This window comes from Danio rerio, chromosome 20 (genome assembly GCF_049306965.1).
Source record: "Danio rerio strain Tuebingen ecotype United States chromosome 20, GRCz12tu, whole genome shotgun sequence".
Lineage (NCBI taxonomy): Eukaryota > Metazoa > Chordata > Actinopteri > Cypriniformes > Danionidae > Danio > Danio rerio.
This window is the reverse complement of record NC_133195.1, coordinates 33,632,015-33,659,517: the sequence shown is the minus strand read 5'-3', so window position 1 is coordinate 33,659,517 and position 27,503 is coordinate 33,632,015. Positions and strand designations below refer to the sequence as shown.

General features: G+C 38.5%; 1 protein-coding gene across 14 annotated transcripts in view; it reads right to left on the bottom strand.

The window, feature by feature from the left end:
• Window positions 1-27,503, bottom strand: part of nhsl1b (NHS-like 1b) — a 165,768-nt gene that overhangs the window by 18,096 nt on the left and 120,169 nt on the right. For 12 of the 14 annotated variants that reach the window (XM_005160764.5, XM_005160767.5, XM_009294777.5 and 9 more), the window contains exons 2-4: window positions 14,257-14,409; window positions 10,487-10,614; window positions 7,343-7,535 (exon numbers count right to left, since the gene is read on the bottom strand). In XM_005160764.5, coding sequence (XP_005160821.1) covers window positions 7,343-7,535; window positions 10,487-10,614; window positions 14,257-14,409 — 474 coding nt within the window. Of the gene's footprint in view, window positions 1-7,342; window positions 7,536-10,486; window positions 10,615-14,256; window positions 14,410-21,651; window positions 21,837-27,503 lie in introns of those variants that run through there. The other 2 variants (XM_003200723.7, XM_073933360.1) reach the window with 1 other exon arrangement.

The following is a 27,503-nucleotide window of genomic DNA, read 5'->3' as shown; positions in this document are numbered from 1 at the left end:
GGTGCACAGTAGGCTCACGCGGTCTTGTAAAGCACTTTTTTCTGCTCGTGCTGCGTGTTCCTCCACCCTAACCACTCTTGACGGTGAAACAGCCAGGGGGTATGTGGCGATTCCTCAGGTTGAGTGCGCGATGGCGGTAAATCCGCGCGGCGCCTCTTCTTGGCGGGGTCCGCCTCGTCTCCCATCCAAAGCCTGTAAGTTATCTACCTCCCTCGGAGCTAGAGCTTACATAGCTGCGGGCCAGGCTGCTTCCGCCTTGCATGCGATAGCCACCTACCAGCGCTACCAAGCGCAGGCGCTGGCCGAGCTGCACGAGGGTGGGTCCAACCCAGGCTTACGAGCTTCGCACCGCCGCCGACTTAGCTCTTCGGACTACTGAGTCCGCTGCGTGTGCGTTGGGGAGGACGATGTCCACCCCTGGCTGATATGCGCAAAGTCGACAAAGTCCGCTTTCTTGACTTCCCCATATCCCCAGCCAGGTTCGGCGACACTGTCTGTGAATTCACCCAGGAATTCAAGGCGGTGAGAGAGCAGTTGGTGGGTGATGTCTTATCGGCGGTCCGTAGCCCGCTCCGCCCGCCGTGCCATTCATACCTGCTCCTCGCCGAAGGCGCCCGCCTACGAGAGCTGCTCCGCCCCCGCACACGCCTCCGGCGAAGCGAGTGCGTCGGGCACCTCGGAAGCAGGCAGCCCCCCTGCCCAGAACGCCGCTAAGTCCGGCAACGGACCGCGAAGCGCCCCTGGGACAGGCCATCTGGAGAAGAGGGAACTTGCTCTTTCCCCGCTGGAGGGCGGGGCCCCATTTCCAACGGCACTTTTTACTGCCATGAAAACATTATGAAAGGGCACTTTTCACTTCCCCATATGTGACAGCCCGAAATCTGCCAGTCTGGGACGCTATGCTTTCTAGCTTGCAGATTCGGTGCGTTTCGCCAGTGGCTCACGAGCGCTGGGAGGACGGTCTCCTTTCTCCCACCCCTCGAGCCTCCCCTCCGGAGCTCGGGTTTGGAGTGAGAGCAAATATCTCACCTCCAGCTTTTCCGTGGGACCCGCGAGCTTCCCGGATCAGCACACCCACTCCGCGCTGCCCCACTGCTGGTACGTCAGCGATTGTAGCGATGAGTCCATTAGCGAGAGCTCTGCCTGCCTGGTTAGCGCGGGCCAGCTCTTCGCGGTGGCTCATACGCACAATCAGACTCGGCTATGCGATTCAGTTCGCGAAACGGCCCCCCAAGTCACGGGTGTGTATTCACCAGGGTCAGCCCCCTGTCCGCCCCTGTCTTGCGAGAGGAGATTGCTGTCCTCCTGGCGAAGGATGCAATCGAGCCGCTCCCTCCAGCCGAGATGGAGAGCGGGTTTTACAGCCCACGCTTCATCGTGCCCAAAAAGAGCGGTGGGTCACGGCCAATCCTAGATCTGCGCGTTTTGAACCGCTGCCTGCACAAGCTGCCGTTCAGAATGCTCACGCAGAAGCGCATCCTCCGGTGCGTTCGTCCTCTGGGTTGGTCTGCAGCATTAGACCTGATGGACGCGTATTTCCATGTCTCCACTCTTCCTCGCCACCGACAGTTTCTGCGGTTTGCGTTTGAAGGTCGAGCTTGGCAATACAAAACCCTCCCCTTCGGGCTCTCTCTGTCTCCGCGGGTCCTCACCAAGCCCGCGGAGGGTGCCTCAGTGCCCCTTCGGCTCGCGGGCATCTGCATACTCAATTTCTTTACGACTGGCTGATTTTTGCCCTCTCTCGGAGCAGTTGATTATGCACAGAGACAAAGTGCTCTGGCACTTCCACCTGTGGGGGTTTCAGGTCAACCGAGAAAAGAGCAAACTCGCCCCCGTGCAGAGGATCTCTTCTCTCGGGCTGGAGCTGGACTCGGTCACCATGGCAGCGCGCCTCTCCGGAGAGCGCGCTCAGCTGATGCTGTACTGTCTGAGAGAGCTCGACAGTAAAATAGTGGTCCCACTGAAACTATTTCAGAGGCTCCTGGGGCATATGGCATCCGCAGCCGCTTCATGCCGCTCGGATTATTCTATATGAGACCACTTCAGCACTGGCTTCACGATCGAGTCCCCAGACGCGCATGGCACGCGTGCGCACACCGAGTCTCTGTTACTGCGCTGTGTCGCCGCGCCCTCAGCCCTTGGAGCGACCCCTCGTTCCTACAGGCCTGGGTGTCTCTAGAACAGGCGTCCAGTCTTGTTGTCGTTTCAGCAGACGCTTCCAACACGGGCTGGGGGGCTGTGCGTTGCGGGCATGCGGCTGCGGACCTGTGGAAAGGTACCCAGTTGCATTGGCATATCGCCTGGAGCTGTTGGCAGTGTTCCTCGCTCTCCACCGTTTTTTTCCGGTGCTGGAGCGGCAACACGTGCTGGTCAGGACGGACAGTACGGCGGCGGTGGCGTATATCAGCCGTATAGGGGGTATGCGCTCTCGCCGCATGTCTCAGCTCGCCCGCCGTCTGCTCCTCTGGAGTCATCCGCGGCTGAAATCGCTGCACGCCATTCATATTCAGGCAAGCTCAACCGTGCAGCCGATGCGCTCTCACGGCAGCTTTGCGTCCTGGAGAATGGAGACTCCACCCCGAGTCTGTTCAGCTGATATGGGCGCGATTCGGGGAAGCCCAGATCGATCTGTTGCTTCCCCCGAGATCGCTCATTGCCAGTTGTTTTGGATGATGCACTGGCTTACAGCTGGCCTCGGGGCACGCGCAAATACGCGTTTCCCCCAGTGAGCCTGCTCGCGCAGTTACTGTGCAAGGTCAGGGAGGACGAGGAACAGGTTGCTGGTTGCGCCCCTCTGGCTCAACCGGACCTGGATGTCAGAGCTCTCCCTCGCGATAGCCCTCCCCTGGCAGTCCCTTCGAGAGAGCACCTACTCTCTCAGGGACAGGGCACCACCTGGCACCCTCGCCGATCTTTGAAGAGATTTTTAGACGCGAGGAAGACTTAGGTAACCTCCGATTGTGACTCGTGCCTGTAATTGGGCTGGCTTCTCTCACGTCCTGAGACCCCGCCCGCGATATGTGCCCAAGGTTCCTACCACTCCGTTTTAATACGAGGTAGTGAGCCTGCAAGCGCTGCCCTCGGAGGAGGCAGACCCAGCCCTTCTTATTGTCCAGTTCGCGTTTTGCGTATTATCCGGACCGCACTCAGAGTTTAGATCATCTGAGCAGCTCTTCGTCTGTTATAGCGGTCGGCAGCAGGGAAGTGCCGTACCGAAATAAGTTCCCACTAGATTGTGGATGCCTTTCTTTCACTATCAGAGCCGAGATGAGCCGCGTCCCCCGAGAGCGCGTGCGCACTCCACTCGGAGCTTCGCATCCTCTCGAGCGCGCGCACGCGGCGCCCCTCTAACAGACATCTGTAGAGCTGCGGGCTGGGTAACACCCAACACATTTGCAAGGTTTTACAATCTGCGAGTGGAGCCGGTTTCCTCAAGGGTATTAGGTAACCCTTGGTGATTGAGGAAACAATTCGGTAGGGTGTTGAAACACGCTTGCTGCGCCATTTTCCCTAACACGGAGATACGTGCGCCTTTTTATCTGTCAGTAAAGTTCCCCGTCAGGTGAGCCCTGCAGATTCCTCCGTGGCCCCCAGCACTGACTCAGCGGAGGAGTCACTTGCTGGCCCACTACGTTGTAGGTCTGCCCGCTGGTCAGCCCGCGTTTTGGGTAAAGGTGCCTGCTATAAGTGATCCCCACTAGGCGATCCCATATGCTTATTCCGCCACGGTTAAGTCCCCCCCCTGGGCGGACCCGTGTCTTCCCTCCCCGCTAACCACTCTTTTGCTATGCGTACTCCCCCTTTTAGGGCTAGTCCATATGTAAATTCTGCCATCTATCCCCCCTTGGGTAACGGATGGCCTCCGCAGCGTCCTCCCTATCGGGATTGCACGCTTCCCAACGTACTGTCGTATTTCCTAGAATTATCTAGATGCTCACGACTTCCCAAAAAATATATATAAATCCGTAAAACTTCTGTTGAAGTAGGATAAATTAGGGCCAGGGACACGTTGGAGGACCGCGCCCCCCATGATGTGGGTGCGTCACGCTTGCTTGACTATCTCCTCATCGGGGGTGTTGGTAAGGTGCAGTCATTATGGCGCTTTCAATGGGCTCCCAATGCGTGGATTTTACAATCAAATCCACTTATAGTGCTGAAGTTCCCCCCGAAGGGGAACGTTCGAGGTTACTAAAGTAACCCTTCGTTCCCCGAGGAGGGGAACGGAAGCACTATACTCCGTCGCCATAATGACTGTCCCTTAGCTGTTGAAAGTCTCTTCAGCTTAAAAAGGATAGCGTCTGCTGGCGCCAGGTGAGCTTATATACTCAGTTGATTGCTTATGCCGCTCACCTGCGCAGGCTTGCGCTGCCAATTCATTCTTAATTGGCCCGTTCAATACTCTTTCAGACGAGTAGCTTCTGAACCGAACCTCCCAATGCGTGGATTTTACAATCAAATCCACTTATAGTGCTTCCGTTCCCCTCCTCGGGGAAAGAAGGGTTACTTTAGTAACCTCGAACGTTTTTAGCTTTTTAACCCTGTAACTACCCAACCAAGATAAAAATGTTTGGATTGCATTTCTTAACTTCTAATGTCGCTAGTTAACACATTCAATGCATTTCTTTCAACACATCCCATAATTTCTAAAATATTAACCTCTATCAAATTGTTAATATGTGATTTAAATTAAACATTTTTGAATACTAAATCACCTTTTTTTCCCAAAGTATGCCAAAAAATATTTCAGATTCTCATTTAACATGCTTTCTTGTTTTATTTTTTTGCAATAAAACCAAAATCAAGTGTAACAGGATGATTGTTTCCTGTGTGTGTAAGCCGTTATTTAAAACTGTTATTATTTAAATGACTTTAACAGTCATTATTTAAAACAGTAAAAACATGGTCAATCGTTTGGTAGAGGGGCAGTCAAAGGGTTAAAGGCATTCTACTACATGAAGGTTTACTCTACAAAAGCCATCTGATCAAATGCATTTCAATCCCCGAAAAAGCTTGAAAGTGGACAAGTTCCAAATATTTATATCTCACTCATGTTAGTATTGTACACTTGCTATCAGATATATGATAATGTGTATTTATCCTAGGTGTAAATGAGCCCTTTGAGACAATTTCATACAGTTGAAGTCAGAATTATTAGCCCCCGTTTGATTTTTATTCTTTTTCATATTTCCCAAATGACGTTTAACAGAGCAAGGAAATTTTCGCAGTATGTCTCATAATATTTTTTCTTCTGGAGAAAGTCTTTTTTGTTTTATTTTGACTAGAATAAAACCATGTTTTATTTTTTTAAACACTAATTTAAGGTCAAAATTATTAGCCCCTTTAAGCAAAATGTTATTTTTTTGAGTAGTCTACAGCAGTGGTTCTCAAACTTTTTTCATCAAGTACCACCTAAAATGTGCAGTATTGAAATACAGTTGCGTAGTAGGCCCAGTAAAGCAGCTACAACCCTGCACAGTTAAAAAAAACGTAGCAGATTACCTCAGAAATATAGGCTATATGTCATATATGGCATATTATTTACATAATTGTTGATAAATATTTAAATGTGTGTAGCATGTACATGACATATTTCATTCCTTTGCGTACGGCTAGAAGGAAGCCTGCGTACCACTAGTGGTACACGTACCACAGTTTGAGAACCACTGTGCTACAGAACAAACCATCGTTATACAATAACTTGCCCAATTACCCTAACTTGCCTAGTTAACCTAATTAACCTAGTTAAGCCTTTAAATGTCACTTTAAGCTGTATAGAAGTGTCTTGAAAAATATCTAGTCAAATATTATTTATTGTCACATTGGAAAAGATAAAATCGATCAGTTATTAGAAATGAGTTATTAAAACTATTATGTGTTGAAAAAAATCTCTCCGTTAAACAGAAATTGGGGGAAAAAATAAACAGGGGGGCTGATAATTCTGACTTCAACTGTATATCTTATTTTTATATGTATGTACAGAGCCTGTCCTTATCTGTCATAGAACGGGAAATTCAAAATCTAAATAGATTGCTTTAAGTCTCTATGAACAGTGAAATCTAATAGAACCATTAGTTTATCTACAAAAACAGCTTTGTGCTGTAGCACTGCAAAAGCAAGGGAACTCCGAAGACTGGGCACTGTTGACTAAGCCTCAGCACTCTGGGAAGTCTGACTAAGTCACAGAGCTGACAGACTGAATTAGAGTGTTGGTGTTTATTTGTGTGTGCTTTAAAGTCGAACAGAGCTTCTTCCTGAGTCACAGTGAGTTTTATCATTTTGGGAAAGGATTGAATATACCGAGCTTATTATGTTTAAGAAAGACACTATGTTGTAGGCCAGACTGTGCTGGACAGAAATCTTGTGTACATGTATGCAACGGATAAATCTTAAATGTCAAAAACATGAAAATGGCAGAAATGTTAACATGAGAAGTGTTAATACATTCATACACATTCATATTAGATGAGGGTTTAAATTCAGAATTAGTTGTATGTAGTATTCACGCATGCAGTCATCACATGTTAGTAGTTAGGAATAAGCTATGTGGAATTATGAATTAAATACAGTTTAACAAGGATTTTGATGAGAGATCCTCTTAAATCAGGGGTCACCAATCTCGGTCCTGGAGGGCCGGTGTCCCTGCAGGGTTTACCTCCAACTTGCCTCAACACACCTGGGTGTTTCAAGTATACCTAGTAAAAACTTGATTAGCTTGTTCAGGTGTGTTTGATTATGGTTGGAGCGAAAATCTGCAGGACACCGGCCCTCCAGGAACAAGTTTGGTCACCACTGTCTTAAATTAACAACTTTTTTTTGAAAATAGGCTCATTTTACAATTTCCTGTGGTTAAACAGTTATCATTGTTGAATCCATTCAGCCAATCTGGATCTGGCATGAGCACTTTTAGCTTAGCGCAGATCAGGGATAACTTGTTCATGAAAGTCCGGTGTCCTGCAGATTTTAGCTTCAACCCTAATCAAACACACATGAACAAGCTAATCAAGTTGCTAGGTATACTTGAAACACCAAGGCAGGTGTGTTAAGGCAAGTTTGAGCTAAAACCTGCAGGGCACCGGACCACCATGAACGAGATTGGTGACCCCTGGCGTAGATCATTGAATCATTAGCATCTTGCAAAAAATATTGATAAATGTCATAGATGCTAATGGTCTAATAAACTCTTTAATGGTAAAACTCATCTATATAAGTCAAGGAGAGTTATAATGAGCGGAGTGTTCCTTTAAAAAGACAAACTAAATGAATTCTATCCTGACAAACATAAGAATTCACTAGAGACACAACACGGATTTGGTATTTTTTATCTAAAAGTTTAACTTCTCACCCGTGACATTAATGGGGACAATATCTGTGAGAACGGCCTGTGCCTGTTGCCTCATCTTCTCCTCTGGAGTGGGCAGGACTGAGGCTTTGGAGCTCGACATTTGTCCATCAACCTCGACTCCTTCCACCTGTGCCGGACTTTGCGCTCTCATTTGGCAGGAGTCTTTCTCTTCCTCTCCTGAAGATGCTGTGGACTGGAAAAAGAGGAGAAACCACAGTGAGTTTCATGACTAGGGGGGCTTGTCAAGATAAGTGAACAGGAAAAACAAAATTAAAAGTAATTTTTTTTGAGACGAGCAGGATGTTAAGAATCCAGAGCTTCTCTTTTGATTTAGCCAAAGGTTTAAGGGTTGTATACGCCGACTTATTGGCGCTCCAGGAGTATACAAAGCAGTTTCATGGGCAACTGACCATCAAACCACACTCTCACACTTCCTAGAAAAGCGCACACACATAAACAAACTGAAAAGTCTGAGAGAAAGAATAGAGAGCAGGAACAGAGCGAGGGGAAAAACTAGTGAGGCGTTAAAACTCTGTTCACGCATTGTGCTTCTGAAATGGGAACGGCGTTCGCAGCAGAGTTACAAGTGGACCATCTGAAGTTTCAATTCAACACCTGGGCCTCCCTCAGCCTCACAAACAAACCAACTGTAGTTAAATCACCACAATACATTTAATTATCCATCCAGGTCACTAACAATAGTCAAATAATCAAGTCACAGCTGCCTAAGGTCTTGTTTACTATGTTAACGTTAATTACCTTCATGCCTCAGTGACTTTTATTGCATAATAAAGAGTGAGAATAACTCACACTTTTTAAAGTGCCTAATTCTACAATTAAACAACTATATAAGAGAGGTTGTTATTTGTTGAATAGCTATATTATTTGATAATAATCTAATAATTCTAATAAATATATTTAAATATATAATTCAAATAAATCATAATAACAATTTTGCAAAAATCTCAGTAAAACAATCCAATAAATACAAATTAGATTGATATATAGATGTAATAATGATTGAAATAAATAATAAATAAATAAATAGGGCAACACGGTGGCGCAGTGGTTAAATACTTATTTATTAAATATTTATTTATTACTTATTGTATATAGTTTCAAATTAAATAATTACTCCAGTCATTATTGCTTCTATTACTATTACCAATAATAATAACAGTAAGTCTGAGACATGGTGGCACAGTGAGTAGCACGATCACCTCACAGAAAGAAGGTCGCTGGGTCAGTTGGCATTTCTGTGTGGAGTTTGCATATTCTTCCCTTGTTCGCGTGGGTTTCCTCTGGATGCTTCAGTTTCCCCACAGTAAAAAGACATGCAGTATAGATGAATTGGGTAATCTAAATTGACGATAGTGTAAGAGTGTGAATGCAAGAGTGTATGGGTTTTTCCCAGTGTTGGGTTGCAGCTAGAAGGGCATCCGCTGGGTAAAACATATGCTGGATAAGTTGGCGATTTATTCTGATGTGGCGACTCCTGATAAATAAAGGGACTAAGCCGAAAAGATAATATAGAAGAAGAAATAAAAAGTTGATTTTATCGGACCTAAAGATTTTCTAAATAAAAGTATTTTAAAATTAATTAGAGCTTATTAAAATATGCATTTTTACAGCATAAAATTGGCTTTTTACAAGAATATTTTAGGATAAGGTCCATTTTTATGAGAATGATCATCCAACAAAGTAAATATACATGCTTATTGATGTGTGGTTTAAGAAATAACATCTTTTAAAAACATGAAAACATGAAATAGAAGCCAAAGTATCCAGCCAGTCCAGTGTTGTACCCAGTGGTCTGGGAATGAGAGTCTAGAGTGCTAAAGGGGGTTAAAAGGGCATGGGATCCCTTAGGGAGGGCTGGGGGCGGTAGAGGGACAAAAGCATCCCTGAATCTTTGCTTTTACAGGGTCTGACCTTTTAGGGCCCCTGAACGCAGTGTGAGGAGTAGGCATAAAGAAACAAGAAAGAACGAGGACAAGACCGCGTGCTATAAACAAACCCGCAGCATTTCTTCCTGAAACTTTTAGTTTTATGACTGTCCTGAATCCATTCAGCATAAACCCTTTCCTTTCAAACCCAGCTTCAATGCTCATATGCTAAACAGCAGCTTTGCAGAAAGCAGTCTCAATATCGCAAGAAAAGCTGTTGCTTTCCACCACATTGTGAGTAATAGTTTCATTAGAGTAGGAGTCTCCTGGGGTTCAGACTCATAATGTGGCCACACATGGCTGACAACATTAACGAAGCCAGCAGAGATGCTGAACTCCACAGAGGCGCATGTGGGAGGCTGTGATTCAGTACCCAGAATGCACCTACAGGAACATTTCTCTCCAGCAGAGGGAAGCCTAATCCTACAGGATGCCCCACAACCGTTAACCGTTAAGGTTATATGTTTGGTCTAATAGCAAGCACTCTGTACTGATTTTATGAAAGATCATTATTTCAACAATAACTAAAACACTGTCTTATATTACAAGTCTGTACTAAAAAAAATAAAAAATTATTCATTTATTTTCCTTCAAATAGTCCCTTATTAATCAGGGGTCGCCACACCGGAATAAACTGCCAACTATTCCAGCATATGTTCTACGCAGCAGATACCGATCCAGCTGCAACCCAGTATTGGAAAAAAAATCATGTTTCTAATTTCTTGATCACAAAACTGCAAAATATTGGAATAAAAATAAGGAACAATTTAATTCAGAAATAAATAGTTATCCTGAATAAAACAAGTGTTACAGATACGACACCTTTAGTTTCCCTCACTCCTCACTTTTTAAAGCTAAACAGAAACTAATGGCATATGGAAAATATACAAACAAAACACCAATTTGCATAAATCCAAATGCGTACACACTTTGTCGCCTGTAACTAGTAATTTGGAAGAAATGTCATCAGATATTTATAAATTAAAACAAATATTAACACCACTCAAACCCAATGCCTAATAAATCCAGTACACCTAAAAACAACTAGAATGCTAAAGTAGTCTATATTCCCCTCTCATAGCTGTAGATCATACTAATATTATTACATACTATTAAATCAGTATCAAATCAATAACACTACACCAGAAAATGCTAATTAAGCTACTACAGTCACTGAAGTTTTGTTAAAAAGGCCTACCTTTTTGTCAGCGTCATCGCCTTCAAGGTCCTCGTCCTCATGTTGGGAGCTTGAGGAGCCAGAGAAAGTGGGCCCCTGTGAGTAGTACTGCGAGCTACGGAAGCCATCCTTCCTCAGTTTATCACATTCTGTGTGAAAAGAGAAGACACATCAGCGCAAGTCTGAAAGAAAGTTTTTAATAACTTGCAAATATGAGCTCAAGTATAAAAGCACAGTCAGTGTTTATTTAGTGTTTAGCTCCCTCTAGTGGTCAGAGATACAAACTACAGTTTTCAGGTCTTCATGAAAATGTGATGTTTAGGACTGTCACAATAATCAATATGTCGACTAGTCGCACAACACATGAACATAACGTCAATTATTTCTAGTGATGCAATATATATTGCCCGTACTTAAAAAAAGCAATTCTAGTAACATTTTAGCTGAGCAACATCTCTATCTCTATTGAAGGTGTCTGTGTCAGTATGGTTAAAAAACACAATAGTATTTACTATAAATTACTATAGTATATTTTCATGTGGGTGTATGACAACTGAAAATAGATCTGGTAGCAGATATCATTATTATACACAAATTGTTAATATGTATTATCATTTATTTAGGATATGCCTTTTCACATTCTGATTCCAATGCCCAGTTAATAAATTGTTCTAATATACTATAATTAAATTAAATATTATGTGTTTTTTGGAAGAGTGCACAGGCATTGAGATGCTATTATATCATCATTCTGGCATTATATAATGAGTGGCATGAAATGGTCTTAAAATGACAATAATATTGTTTATTGCAATATATTTTGGTGCAATATATCATAAGACAAAACATAGATATCGCTACAGGCCTGGTGATGTTAAGAAATGTTTGATGATCCACTGTTTTTTTATTTTATTTTACAGTAACCACACAAAACAATAGTATGTAGAACAATATTAAACAGATCAGCATCACTCTGTATGTGTGTGTGTATCATGTTTCCTGGCTTTCTAAAGGAACTGTTGCAGATGGCAGCTCCATCCCCTTGGCACACATCCCACAATCTCTTCAGTCATCTGGATCAAGCAGTTTTTCTCTGACAAACACACATTCATCTGTTGCAAGTCTTCCCTTGTTTCCTGACTTTTATTTTTATGACACTGCACTGCAGCTGTGTGATACACTCTATTAAACAGCTGACAGGTTTCCCAAACTACCACTGACTAAAAAGCTAAACTTCCAATCACCTATGATAAACAGAGAAATAGTCCACTTTTTTTCTTTGCATAATATTAAAATGCTTTTATGAGAACAACAATGACCAAATGACCAAAAATCAGAGGTAAGCACTGTTTGCATGGCTGTGAACTGCTCCCTCTCACATGATAGTAGTTTTACAAAGTTTATATATATATATATATATATATTATTTTTTGTTGTTTATTTTCAATACCCAAACTTTGAAGTGGTTGTTTTGAAACCAAAGCTTCTAAAATGTACACTACCGGTCAAAAGCTTGGGGTCAGTAGAATTTTTTGCCCACCAAGGCTGCATTCATTTCATCAAGAAATTGTGAAATGTTATTGGACTATAAAATAGCTGTTCAAATGTAGTTTATAAATTAATTCACTCATTCACTCCAGTAATTTTGAAGGGGAATTTTCAGCTTCATTACTCCAGTCTTCAGAGTCACATTATCCTTGAGAAATCACTCTAATATTAATTATTATTGTTATTCGTTCATTCATTCATTCATTTTCTTTTCGGCTTGGTCCCTTTATTAATCAGGGGTCGCCACAGTGGAATGAACCACCAACTTATCCAGCATATGTTTTACGCAGCGGATGTCCTTCCAACAAATACCCATGCACACTCAATCTCATACATACCCAATTCACCTATATTGCTTATTTTTGGACTGTGGGGGAAAACCGCAGATGCAACCACATGCAAACTCCACACAAAACTGCCAATACCTTCTTGCTGAGGACTGATCGTGCTACTCACCCACTGTGTCTCCGACTTATTATTGTTATTATTAATGGTAATTGTAACAGAAGCAATAATGACTGGAGTAATAATTTAATTTGAAAGTACATACAATAAGTAATAAATAAATATTTAATGAATAAGTATTTAATAATTTGACATTTTTCACATTTAATAAATGCCACCTTGATAAACAGAATAAATTCATTTAAATTGTTAAATAAAATTAATTAAAAAAAATAAACAAATAAAAAAACTCACCCTAAACTTTTGACCGGTAGTGTATTTTATGTTGACATGTGTAATTAAGAGGTAGAGTCTGTTGACTATATTTGACATTCAGTTGATGGTTGTGAAATGAATAAAATTCAACTGAAAATAGAATAAGCATAAAAACAAGTGAGAAAATGCAACATAAATATGGTGTAGAGAAATTACATAAAAAAGGGTCTTGTAAAGTAAAGTGACAAATAAAAATATTTCATATTCCATGAAAAATCTAAAATTACCTGACTTCTTAATATACCTTTTAAAATTTCATCAAATAGCAGAAATTCCATGACCCTGTGGGAACCCTGAAAGACAGATTCACACAACTGCTGTGTCTGGCTGGTTAAAATGCTAAAATAAACAGATTATATCTGCCTCTGGCTATTAAACTGAAACAGATAAACATTTAACTAAAAAATTGGCCCGCTCCAGCTTTAAACATCACACAGAACAAACTATATTATTGCCCAAGAGCAATAAACATAAGTGACAAATCCAGAAAGTGCGTAAAAATCAACAACAGTTAAAATGTCTTCATTTAATTCTCCAGAACCACTGTTTATTTTGTTTGCTAATCCTTCACAGTTTCCGTCAACACTTATTTGTCAGTTAAGACCTTAAAGGGACAAGCCTGTTTACAACAGCTTTTAAACTTCTCAAAAAAAAATGTTAAAGACACCTGCGAAGTTCCTCTGATCCACATGTGTGCTTAGTGTTGTTTGTCTTGGCAGAGAAAGTGTATAAACACTAAGAAAGCTTTCACCCAATCAAAGAGCCTGCCAGAAAACAGCAGACGTAACAACCGACTGAGAATTATAAACTGCTTAAAGGTAAATGTGTTTGATGATACAGCTCTACCTTTCTTCCTGTCTTCTGAAAGCCCAAAGTCGCCATTATTGTAAGATGAGCTACACACCTGTGCATGTATAATTAAAAAGGCTACACATCAGCCACCTGTACAGCTAGATCAGTCTCAAATTACAATTAACATTCAGGCCAGAATCTGCTAACTGAACACTGATGTGTATGGCTCTGAACTGCACTGCTAATGACCGGCTCTGGATGTCACCAACAGGCTGTTTCACAGGTGTCCAGTGTGAAGTGACATCATAGGCACATTCACCTGCTGCTTGATGTGTTTGTTCCCAGAGCAATGCTGATGTCATGAGAACTGAAGCAGGTTTGAGGCTGATTCTGATGTATAGCAACCCTTTTACACTGAGGCTTTAAAGAATTCAATAAATTTAAAAAAATTAAGCCTATAGCCTATGATCATTCAGTAAAGAACCATCAAAGAAACAGAAGATTCTGTACAATGAAAAGTTCTTCTAAAGATTATTAAAATTCTCTTCATGCTAAAAAAAACAGAACTGTTTTAAGAACTTTTTGGGGAGCCAAAATAGTTCTTCCATGTCAACTTGGTGAACATGTCTTTGTTTAAGTGTATTTATAGTTTTTATAGTATTTATATATTTAGGTGAACTTTATAGTTCTCGTTTTCCGGGTGAATGGAAATTAAATAGTGTATCTCGTACCTCTGAGAGCTGTTTTCAGGTTCACTTTGGCCTGACGGTGAAGATCTTCCACACAGGCCGGTCTGGAGCCTGGCAGAAAGACGTTCTCCTGCTGGTGCCATGGGGCAGTGTAGTGCACGGTCCACTTTTTCTCCTCATCCAGATTAGATACAGCTAAAGAAAACAGATCAACATTTCTAATTATTTATTTCCCACAATGGACATTTATAATCACAGACAAATTGTTTAAAGCAGCCAAACACATGACTCTGCTTAATGCAAAGAACATGCTCATATCACCAAATGCAAATGACAGGGACCAAATTTAACAATTTGTGGACTCACAGAGTCAAATCAGAACCAAGAGGTTTTGATTTAAAGTTTGGTGCAATCTAAAATAAACTTTTAACAAACTTAACAAATTTAACAAACACATTTTTAACTAATTTAAAGGGTCACAAAACACATTTTTTTGGGATGTTGACAGTCATATATGTTTTCCACACTGCAAAAAACACTATTAGGACACATTTATTTCACAAAAAAAGTGTGCCAATACACAATCTAGCTGGCAAAGGTGCAAATGAGCCATGAGGTAAAAGGGACGGTTGAGGAAAGACCCCTGGAGCTAAACCCCTAGTTGTCCCAAAAGCAAACAAACAAAAACAACAACAGGCTGGTGTTTATAACGTGAGAGGAAGGGAGCGTGGAGGAGCAGTGGTGTGGGTTTTTCACAGGTGTGTCCACAGGTGGCACTGGGCCATTAGTCTGTGATGGGCCATCATGTCAGAGCTGCTAGACTGGCAAGAAGAGCTCACAGGAGGCCATTGTGTTCATTCATGAGGACTTTCAATATAAAAGTGATTTCTTAATCACACTTCAAAGAGACTAACACATAACATATGCGTGATTGCACATTAATCTATCTACTGCTTCTGTGCACAGCTTCTGATCTCCCTCAGGCCAAATAGCATTGTGAGAAGTTTTAAAGGTAAACTTAAGGTGTTGTCAGGGTGAATATCTCTCTCTCTCTCTCTCTCTCTCTCTCTCTCTATCTATCCATCCATCCATCCATCCATCTAGATATATAATATTAATATAGACACACACACACACACACACACACACACACACACACACACATATATATATATATATATACGGGTCAGTGACAAAACAGGTTTGGCAAGATGGGAAATTTAAAAATCTTTTACAAAGTTGATTTAAAAGCATCCGTCAGATATTTTAAAATGTACAGATTGTATTCATGTTGATTTTATGTAATTAAAAATAACATTTACACCATTTTTTACAGACATTAAGACTGAATGCAACTGAAAATGTCAAATGGTGTAACTGCCAAAAATTGTGAAATATTAAAAAATTTACTCCTTCTAGATGATATGCAAGTGTACACACTGAAATAAATACTTCATTTTAAAATACCACAATAACATTTATTGTATTCGCATTATCTCTAAATGTACATTTTAATGAGTTTTTGCAATATTCGGCCAGACACATGCTAAAAACACTTCTGGTTTCTAAATAATCTTTGACAAATTATGTAAAAAATGTTAAAAACTATTTTATTACACTAAACTAAGTGTTTTAATTTTAATTTCACATTATTTCCATGTACATAATTATATTTTTATGTAAAATACTGGTTACACCAATTGACAAAAACCAGTTACACCACCTGACAGTGTTGCTTCTACAGCCAAAGATTTTGAAATTGACAATTAAAATCAATTCAAATTAAGAATGATAGTCAACAATTTCAGTGGGATTGTCATTGACAAATGTGTTTAGAACAATGAAACCAGGTTGCTGAACTTTAATACACCAAGTAATAACATCCTTTATATTAAATGTGTGGCCCTCATCAATAGAAAATTAACAAACTAAAGAAACATGTTTAACATTTAACACCTTTTCCATCACTGTTTCTTTTCAGTTGGCTTAATTAAAATAAAAATAAGTAGATGATATTAGAAAAAAATCCACTATTTTACTTTTAAGCTATTTAGAAACAATTTGCCAAACACTGTACGTAAATCACTAGTACGTAAGAACTGCTGCTTACTCGTTGTTGCCTTGGTGCTGGGATTAAAGGCCAATTTTTGTAAGCATACACGACTGACTGACAACAAATCATTTCATGAGTGTATCCACAACTTATCCACAAACTATTTATTTTTATACAGTTAACTTCAGAATTATGCAGAATTATTATTAGTCCCCCTGAGCTATTAGCTCCCCTGTTATTTTTTCCCCAATTTCGGTTTAACAGAGAGAAGATTTTTTCAACACATTTTCAACACATAATAGTTTTAATAACTCATCTCTAATAACTGATTTATTTTCTCTTTGCCATGATGACAGTAAATAATATTAGACTAGATATTCTTCAAGACACTTCAATACAGCTTAAAGTAGCATTTAAAGGCTTAATTAGGTTAACTAGGCAGGTTAGAGTAATTAGATAAGTTATTGTATATCCATGGTTTGTTCTGTAGACTATCGCGGGGAAAAAGCTTAAAAGGGCCAATAATTTTTACCTCAAAATGGCTTTTAAAAATTGCTTTTATTCTAGCCTAAATAAAACAAATAAGACTTTCTCCAGAAGAAAATTTTTTATCAGACATGCTGTAAAAAAACCCAAACAAAACTGATTTCAACTGCAATTCATTTGTTTAGCAACTTCTGACTTGTTCTTCACAACTTTTCATCATTAAAGTTCCTCCGAGTCACCTCCAGTTGTTAATAATAATAGTACAACAGCAAGCGCATCAAGTATGAAAACCTCCAAAACTTAAGGCTGTGTGCACTCAGTCTATAGAGGCTTGTCAACCTTGTTTCATTTCCCATGTTAATTTTTTCTTTTATTTAAAAAAGAAATTCCCAAGTGCTCTTTAACAGAGAGAATATTATTGTCAACACATTTCTAAACAAAATAGTTTAAATGACTAAATTCTAATAACTGATTTCTTCCGTAATCTTTGCCATGATGACAGCACATAATATTTGACTAGATAATTTGTAAGACATTAGTATTCAGCCTAAAGTGACATTTAAAAATGTAATTAGGTTAATTAGGCAAGTAAGATCTATTGGCCAAGTCATTGGTAACTGTAGTTTGTTCTGTATTTAAGAAGGCTAACAATATTGACCTTAAAAACTGCTTAAACATTTTAAAAACTGCTTTTATTCTATCCAAACTAAAAGAAATAAGACTTTCTCAAGAAGAAAAAAAAATACTTACAACATTTCAAAGGAGGGTGATACAGTGGCTAATGTGGTTAGCACAGTTGTCTCATAGCAACAAGGTTGCTGGTTTGAGTCCAAGATGGACCAGGATGGCTTACTGTGTGGAGTTGACATGGGTTTTCTCTGGGAGCTCCAGTTTCCCCCACAGTCCAAAGACTTGCGGTATAGGTGAATTAGAAAAACTAAATTGACTGTAGTGTATGAATGTGTGTGTGAATGAGAGAGTGTGTACATTATATTGTGTGAATATAAACATGGATTAACATAAACAAAAAAAAAACATTCATGTTGTGCAGTAAAATAATTTTATCCTATGTTTACAGAGCTTTAATAGTAAGGTTGTGGATTAAGCACCTATTTCTCAAACAAAAATAAATAAATAATCTACACTATGAACACAAATAGTAGTTTAATTTATGTCGCATTTTTGATCAGCATCATGAACTAATGATATTTGACTAAATTGACCCCTGACAGAAAGACTCCTGCTATATGAGTCAAATGGTGTAACCAGTTACACCCCTTGACATTTCAACTTAAAATGAAATTTGACAGGCATTATCAATAACATCTATGTAAGCACATGGGCTTGGTGGGAATATTTCAAATTTAACTTTTAAATATAATACTTATTTTTATAATTATGAACAATTATCAGTGCATTTCTGGGGTCTTACCATTTGACATGCATATCTAAGAATAGCTGACCATACCTTAAAAAGGTCAAAGTATCTCACATTTTAAAAAGAGTTACTAACCTTTGCATGCAGCAATTAGTCTTATCAAGAGTTCTTCTCTGTGATTCAATTTCCTGTCTAACTGTCTTGTGCACAATATTAACAAAATGGCTCAATAAATGGTGGTTACACCATCTTGACATTTCAGAAATTTGAGGTGACAGAAAAAATTCCCCAAATGAATTATAATATTTAAAACAATTGTGCTATATTTACCTTTATTTACTATTAAATATGTCTAATGTAAAATTATGCCAGACTAGCCGATACAATGTTTCATTAAGGCTTTCACATTTTTTAAACAAGGTAAACTATTTGGTACCAATTTTTTTTGGTTACACCACATTGACATTCTTGCAATAATCCCCTAAAAATTTTCTTAAAATGGATTAAAACCAAAAAATTAAACTTGGTCCTCAAAATAGAGAATGTATGCAAGTAATTTGCTTATTTATTTTGAAACTGTAACCTACTTGAATTTATTTAAAAGACATGGACACAAAAAAATGAGCGTCACGTCATTGACCCATATACATTTATGCACAATTTTAAACACTCTCAGAATTTTTATAGAATTTAAAATTTTAATAGTACTTAAAATCAATATTTTATTTCTTATTTGTACTGTTAAAAAACTCAACAATGCACATTTTTGATATAAAATATCTAGATCTGTGTATATCTTATATTATTATTATTTTGACAAAAGTTTTGCTGTTAAATTTGAAAACTATAATAACTTTTACAGCACTCCGGAAGATCGGAAAGTTCTAAAGAATATCATTTATTTGAATCAGAAATATTTTCTAAAATGTAAAATGACTGCATTCTTGCTAAGATAGAATAAAATATTTCTTTTCTAACATTTACTGACCCCAAACATTAGAACTGTTTCATATAAAGACATGTTGATGGTGATAGAATACACGACATAGGGAAAAAAGTCCAATATGAAAAAACACCAAATGGAAGGTGTTGAAATTCAACTCAAGCAATCAAACCAAGTGCACAAACTTTTCTCCCATCCCCTACCCCAGGTTTTTCTTTATTAACTACAACACTGGGCTTTTAAACTTTTTGTTGTTCAAAATCAATGCTGGGCTTCAAAGCAACACACTTTCCCTTCAAAGGCATCATCTGCGAATGTGCAGACATCAGACAAGACAATGCAGACAAACGCATGGGAGGATGCAGAGGGCATTCACTACTGTACCATAAGCACGATACAAACACAGCCATTTGCAAACTGAACAACACTAATCATCTAACAAATGCTCCAGGTTCACAAGATCAATTTACAGTCTGTGACTGACACTAAACATCAAGCTTTCAATGTGCAGAGGCCTGTACCATTTAAATGTGTATTAGTAACTATTTGAAACAAAAACAAACCATAGAGTTGTCCCTAAAAAAGTCCCACAGTCGGAAACATCAATGCACTGAGTTGTTTAATTGAATTTGTGTATTTGCCTCGGGTTACTATCAAAATGTTTTGTGATCATCGCTTTATTGATGTGGTAACAACTAAATAGATCAATAATCTACCGTCCAGCAGACTTGGATAACAGGTCAACATGTAATCTGCGCAAACCATATTCCTGAATGTTCTATATACACGATTCCTGCCACTATTTCGGCTGTGTAGGAAAGCTGCACAAATCCGACTTGAATTGAAAATTCTGATTAAAACTGATTATGATTCTCAGATGATTTTAAATAGACAACTAAACAATTACATGTAATTTACTAGCAGTTCTGAAAGAAGCTAACAACTGTAGTCTCTTATTTAAAATATGTAAACAATTTGAATGATAAGGAATGAATGAATGATTCAATGACTCACTAATATAAAATCAGTTTTATGACTGGATGAATCCGTTTTACTACTGGATGAATCAGTTTTTCTGGTTGTTTTGCTCAATACTTTTAACGGGAAATACTGGCATAATGATATAACTGATACAATCCTCATTTAAAGCTTCAATTTATGCTTTAAGGTTAATATACTTTTTATGCTAACAAAGATAGCAGTGACCAAACTATATGCTTTTATTTTAGTACTTTAGTACTGATAATTTACCTTTTCATAAAAGAAAAAAAACAATAATGTGAGGCTTCCAAGACTAAAGAATGAAGCTGTTTTATGACAACTGTTAAAAAGCAAATAAAAAAATGTTTGCATCGATGTCAGACTTGTCAGAGATTGAGATTTTTAAAATGATTTTTCATGCTGCTCTACCACACAGCAGAACCAAACAAAATGAACCCACAATGATGAATTTCTAAATCTGTTCCTGAACACAACACTGGAAAAAAGCACATTTGTCCATTGTATCAATAGGACCATTTACAAGACGACAAAACCAGATGCGCAAAAACCATTAAACAACCTTTGTACTCAATGGGAAAGATAAAAGTGGGTGAGTCTTTTGAAGTGCCTACAATAAATATCAGATGATTGCAGAATGAGCAATACACACACACGCTCACTCAGATAGTCCAGTCCCCATTAAACCTGTTTGTGAGCTCTGGGAGACCGAGGAGAACGGTAGCAGGAACAAAAACCTGCATTGTGCCTAACATCAATCTCCACATCAGCCTGAGCTCAGCACTCGCAATCGGCCTATTCAAAACTCCCATAATCCCTCCGGTCCTGCTCGTATCCACACAAAACACACAGTATGCAGTTACCATCCACCACCACGTGTAGCACTGGAATATCGATGAGCTCATCCACCACATTTCAGCATAGAAGATAAATGAAGATTAAAAATGAATGGCGATTTTAAAAATGTTTATTGTGCCTTTATCACCAAGATAGCAAACCAATGTTATTTTAATGACTAACATTTTAGTTTTTGTGAAGGCTTACTAACTGATTAGTTTAGCTAATTAAAGGATTTAATGACAATGAATTAAAGGTTTTAGTAGATCAACCAGTATCTGGTTAATGTGCAAATCGGATTCAACCAAAACAAGTCTTCACCATACAATAAATTTATGTTGATTAGTAATGCATCAATATTACTTTTTAACTAATACAGCTAATATTACACATTGAAATGCTCCTAAAAGATTACACTATGAAAGTAATGTCACAAAAACACACGCACACACATCTCTCGCTCTCTCTACATATAAAACACAATTATATCAGTCAAACTATGGTCCATAAAGTCAAGCTGTGAACATCAAACGCAAAATCAAATGACAGCATACAGGAAATGACTCATTTGTCCATTCTGATATATTAATTTACAGCTCTTGATCAATTCCAAACTTACACACGTGACACAGTACTGACCGCCCACACAATCTCACACATTTAATCGAAACCCATACATTTAGACTGAGACCAACACAACACTCAAACAAAATGGTCAAATGGTCAAAGAGTTCTTCTTACCCTTGCGTTTGAAGTATTTAATGACTGTCTTGAGCGAAGTCCCGATGAACACCATTATTCCAGTGTGAGTGTATGTGTGAGGCAGGTGGATCCTGTGAACAACTGTCACGGCCTCCCAGTACAAGGGAGAACTGGACAAGTAGTGTGTCGAAAACCTGTGTCCTCTTGCCAACAAGTCAGTATGTGCCTCTTCTCATTTGATCACTGCTTATCGCTTTTACAATGAGCCCCTCCTACATACACACATACACACACCCCCTCAACCCAACCCTGGGAAACACCTCCTCCTTCCTCCCTCACACACACAATCCCTGGGGCTGGGCGGGAGGGGTGCAGTTTATGCCCCTCTGTTCATCTGTGCTTCGGTTACCAAGCATCTCTTTAGTAGAGCTCATCTAGAGTATCCACCCTGATGCTGTTCTAATACGAGACAAATCACAAATGAGATCTCGATAATCTCTACAGGGTTACTTCAAGACTGCAATTAGCAGGAATTGAGTTTTGCTAAAATCTTCTTTTGCTAAAGTTTTCTTCTAAGAAGACCATAAACTGACATTTGTATTCTAGGTATAGTATGTTATCGCAGTTTTGTGTCAAACTGCTGAGATTTGCCAGGTTCAGAAAGTTTTTGTTACTTTCATACGTGAAAAAATTGAAACATAATATCTTGACCTTTCCTTTAGGGCAGAACTTAGATTAAGATGTTCTTCTTCTGAGAAAAAATAAATCAATATAAATATTCAATATAAACTCAAATATTTCTTAAAATAAACAGATGTCAGAGAGAATAAAACAAAACATGTTTTTGAGGTGGACAAATGTTCATGTGCTAAATATGGTTGATTTATTCATTTAAACATTCAGTACAAGGACAAATATTGTGGGGAAAACTAGTCTGTTTTCTATTTCAATAAATTTTAAAATGTCTTTTATTCCTGTGATGCATAGTGTCATGATCATTTAAAAGCAATTTAAGTACATGGATTTAGTCCTCAAGAAACATAATTTAATTAAAAATTAATGTAGAATTTTTAAACATACAATATATAATATATATATATATATATATATATATATATATATATATATATATATATATATATATATATATATATATATATATATATATATATATAAATAACAAATAAATTAATTTAATAGATATTAATGAGTTTAACTCTATTATACTGTAATAAAACATGATCTTATTGAAAACATTTAAAAAACATTTGTAGCATTGTAAGTTTACATATATTAATATACAGAAATTTTATTAACATTACTAAAGTTCAAAACTTATTTACCTTGCTGTTAAAAAGCTAATAAAAATGACTGTATTAATGTTTGACATGCGATTTGGTAATGATTTTTCAAGAAAAATAAAAGTTGTTTTTTTTACAATAATGTTCTAAATTTATTTTTAAAAATTCATTTAGAATTCTCTTACATTTTCTGCAGTATTAAGTATTAATTTTATCATGGAATAAGTCATCATAGATCCCATGCCAAGCTAATAATCATTTTTAAAATGATTTTATATTTTAATATTACTATTTTCAAACTACAAATTTAAGAAAAATGTATCCAAATATTATGAGTAAAAAATAAAAACATTTGTAATCTTAATTTAGGGGAATATGTCACCCTGTCACTAATAGTGCCTACTTTTATGTCTCCAATACATTTTAAAGGAAACATCTGTTACATACGTACAAACTCATGTGAGTTTCCTGAACAACCTCAAAGCAAAAAAACTCTCACTTCAGACTCTGATGCATTGCTTTTATCTGTTGCAACAAATGTGTGTTCATCTGCTCTGTGTGTTCGCATGTGTGCGCATCCGTCTCAGTCTCCGCTGGGGGACAGAAGGAGCGAGTCTCCCACTGATAAGCCGGCTTGCCATGTTAGTATACAGCCACTGAATCTAGACCACTGGAATATAGATCACACATACACACACACAATCTGCCCATTGTCTACATGTGCCCGCACGCACACACACACACACACACACATACACACACACACACACACACACACACACACACACACACACACACACACACACACACACACACACACACACACACACACACCATGACCCTGTTTCTTTTCATTACGAGGGGGTGTGGAGGGATCTGAAAGGAAAGGGGGAAGACGGGTGGGTAAATTTGGACCTGAATGGGGTTGCAAATGATTACTGAACTAGAGGAGGTAATGCATTGACCACCCCTCCCCCTTAAATATCCCAATCACCCCCTCAGCACGCCAAACTCATCTAGCTAGGTCATTCCTGAGCTTTTTTCTCGCTTATCTACCTTTTTCATGACACCTGCATTTTAAATTATAAGCTGCACTTCCAGCTTTTCTCCAGGACTCATTTTCAATTATAATAATGTATTTTATATGATATATTATAGTTTAGGGCAGTGCAAAGGCTCAGTGGTTAACATTGTCACCTCAAAGCAAGAAGGTCACTGGTTTGAGCCACGGCTGTGTCAGTTGGCATTTCTGTGTGGAGTTTGCATGTTCTCCCCTTGTTTGCGTGGGTTTTCTCCGGGTGCTCTGGTTTTCCCACAATCCTAAGACATGTGCTACATGTGAATTGAATAGGCTAAATTGGCCATAAGGTATGATTGTGACTGTGAGAGTGTATGGGTGTTTTCCAGTACTGGGTTGCAGCTGGAAGGGCATCTGCTGTGTAAAACATATGCAGGATAAGTTGGCGGTTCATTCTGTTGTGTACTATGTCGAAGTAAAACAAATTAATGATATTATAGTTTTTTATCATTATTAGTATTTTTATTTATTTGTGTATGTATTTATCAAATTTCTAATTTATTTTTTATTTTATATGTATTATATACTCACTATACTATTTTATTCATCGTTTATATAATGGTCGATGCTTTGACAATACTTGCCAAGTCATGCCAATAAAGTTCTTTTGAATTTGATATATTATTTATTCGTCAATAAAATAATGTTCCATAACTTATTTTATTGTTAACTTATTATCACAAGCATCATATCTGTCGCCAAAGCTATTTTACGCCTACTGTCTTTTGTTCACCCAGATTATTTTTACTCATTTTATCTATAAAGTTAAATAATGTTGAATTGACAGGGAGTACAGAAATAGTTTTATGGTTGTTGCTTTGGGGTTATTTGGGGGTCTGATGAGACTTCTGAAAGCTGCCTTTTAATATTTGACTGATGAACCATGAAAAAAATAATGCCACCTCATTGTACCACTTAAAAAAATACTTCAATTCATGGTTTGCATAATTTACTCATAAACTTCATGTATGCAAAGCATCATAAGATGCATGAAAAAGATGTATATTTGTTTAATGAAAGTCTTTATGTTTAACTAGTAAATCTGTAAGAGGAAACAAGCTTGCGTTGCTCTAATTTACGCATTGCCAAATTAAAACAGTAAGGCTTTTCTCTGCGTACGGTCCACATCCGGCCTCTTTCTCTGCATCTCGAGTCTATTCTCTCTGCACGTGTGTGTGTTTGTGTGTGTGTGTGTTGCAGGCTGGCTGCTTGTCCATGCTGTCTGGCACGTGTACAGTAGCAGGATTATGCAGCTCATGCGGGTCGCAGTAATTAACACGCTATTGTTCTGGTCTCACTCTACAGACGGCTCAACATCTCTGTCTGTCACTGCAGGATTACAGTCATAACAGGCTGCTGGTGATCTGTGTGCGCTGTACCATCAGTTTGATGTACCTCATGCTTGGTCACTTTAGTAGATGTTTGCAACAAGAGCACAAATGTTGGTTTGCTTCGTTTAGACGTGAGGCACGTTTGCTCATTAGTGTCAGAAATGTATTCATGAGATTTCAGGGTGAATTTGACCAACAGCCAATCGGAGAGCTTGAAGCTTTCCTCTTTTCACACTTGGTCTGGGCTCTTTGCTTCTGAAAAATCAACACTCTCATTGTGTTAAGTGTGTTTGTAGAGAGGTGTTTTATGACTTTCTCAGTTCAATTTTCTATATAAAAACAAAAAAACTAAGCAACATAATATAACAAGAGTTTAAGAATTTTGAAAAGTTTAAAACTGTCACACTGTCACACTATCATGTGTATGATTTTTTTCCAGCAGAAAAGATATCCAAAGATGCCATTTTAAATTGAAAAGAAATCTGTGTTTTCAAAACTAATGAAGACTGCAGAAGTCAACGATTAATTTGAATAATTTAGCCTGACATTTTTACTGCAACAAAATATTTGTAATGTGAAGGGACTCTGACAAGGAAGCAATGGTCAACACAGGTGAAAACAGAAGTATACAAGAAATCCAGAGTCGTAGTCAATAAACAGGCAGATGATCAAAAGGCAGGCAGAATACAACGTAAACATACAAAGAAGGCGAGGGTCAAAAACACAACAAGGCAAGGGAATTGCACCGTAATGTTCACAAAAGCAGTATAAAAAGACTCTAAAAACACCATGAGTGTGTGTTTGAGAGCTGTATGAATACTCTGTTTAAATAGTCCTGAACAACTTCAGCTGTGTCTGTTTGCAATCATGGGGATCTAGGCCAGGTGTGTGAGTGGTGCATGACTGGATGTGTAGTTCTTTTGCTGGCAGATTTGTAGTTCTCCAGCAATCTGCATAGGCTAGATTGCTGGTGACTGTGACAATATTATAAATGTTTCTCAAAATAAAATATTTTGTATTGTTGTTTTTTACCCATACATTTAAAAAGAATATATTTTAGAGCAGTAATCACAATACCGTGGAACTGTGATATTTTTATCCAAAGTTATTATACCGTCAGAATCTTATACCGACCCTTGCCTAAAGCCTGGTTTATACTTCTGCGTCAAGTGATCAACGCGACTCACGGTGCATGCAATGCGAATTCGAGACCGTGCATTTTATACTTCTGTGCGCTGTTTGTGTTTCTGTGCAATAACACTTCTGAAACGCTAGTTGGCAGCAGGTGTTTATGTTCCTTTGTGTCAAGTTTCTTCACTGGTGTTTTTTTTTTTATTTAAACGGTAAAATGTTCAAGTGGCTCAAATTCAATCATTTTGATGGGGGAAGCGGCAGACATGCAACAACTTTAATCATAAAGTAAACACAAAACAACAATTTTCATCTAGACCTCCTTCATGGACTCGACACTTGTAAACACTCGCTGCATTGGGCTCACGAGGCTCTCACCTCCGCCCACACTAGTCAGTGCTACCAAGCTGCCCAATCACAGAGCTTGCACTACACGCCGTTGCGATGCATTTAGATTAAATTGAATACAATTTTATATTTAAGTGAATTTTCTTTTTTTTAAAACCTTTACACATACCAAATGCTTTAGGATTCTAACAAATTGTCATAACGTGTTTGAATCTTTTATTATTTTAGCTGTCTTATATGAAAAAATAAAGTATTTGTGATTAAGCTTATTTTAATACTTTAGTTCCCTCTTCAAACAGGCTATACCATGGGATTGATCAAAATGATATAGCAAAATGGTTTAGCATTCATAAGTCACATATATGTATTTTTAATTCAAGTCTCTTATGCATTTTAATACTCATCTCTGCTTTTGTCCTTCTCTCTATTTCTCTGTCCTCTAATAAAGTTCTATTCTCCCCATTTCACATTCGTTCTCCTGCCATTGCTTTTGATGCTTATTAAAGTAATCCCTATTGATTTTTTCCCCTGTTTTTTCTCCTCAGACCCTCTCCCGTGGGTTTGTTGGTCTGATCTTAAAAGCATTCATCTGATTTATTGTAGAAAAACAGAAACAGAGAGTGAGTGTCATGAACGACCTGCAGCACTGAACCTGTTGTTGCTGTTTGTTCAGTGTACTGAGGTCAGCAAACACATACTAAA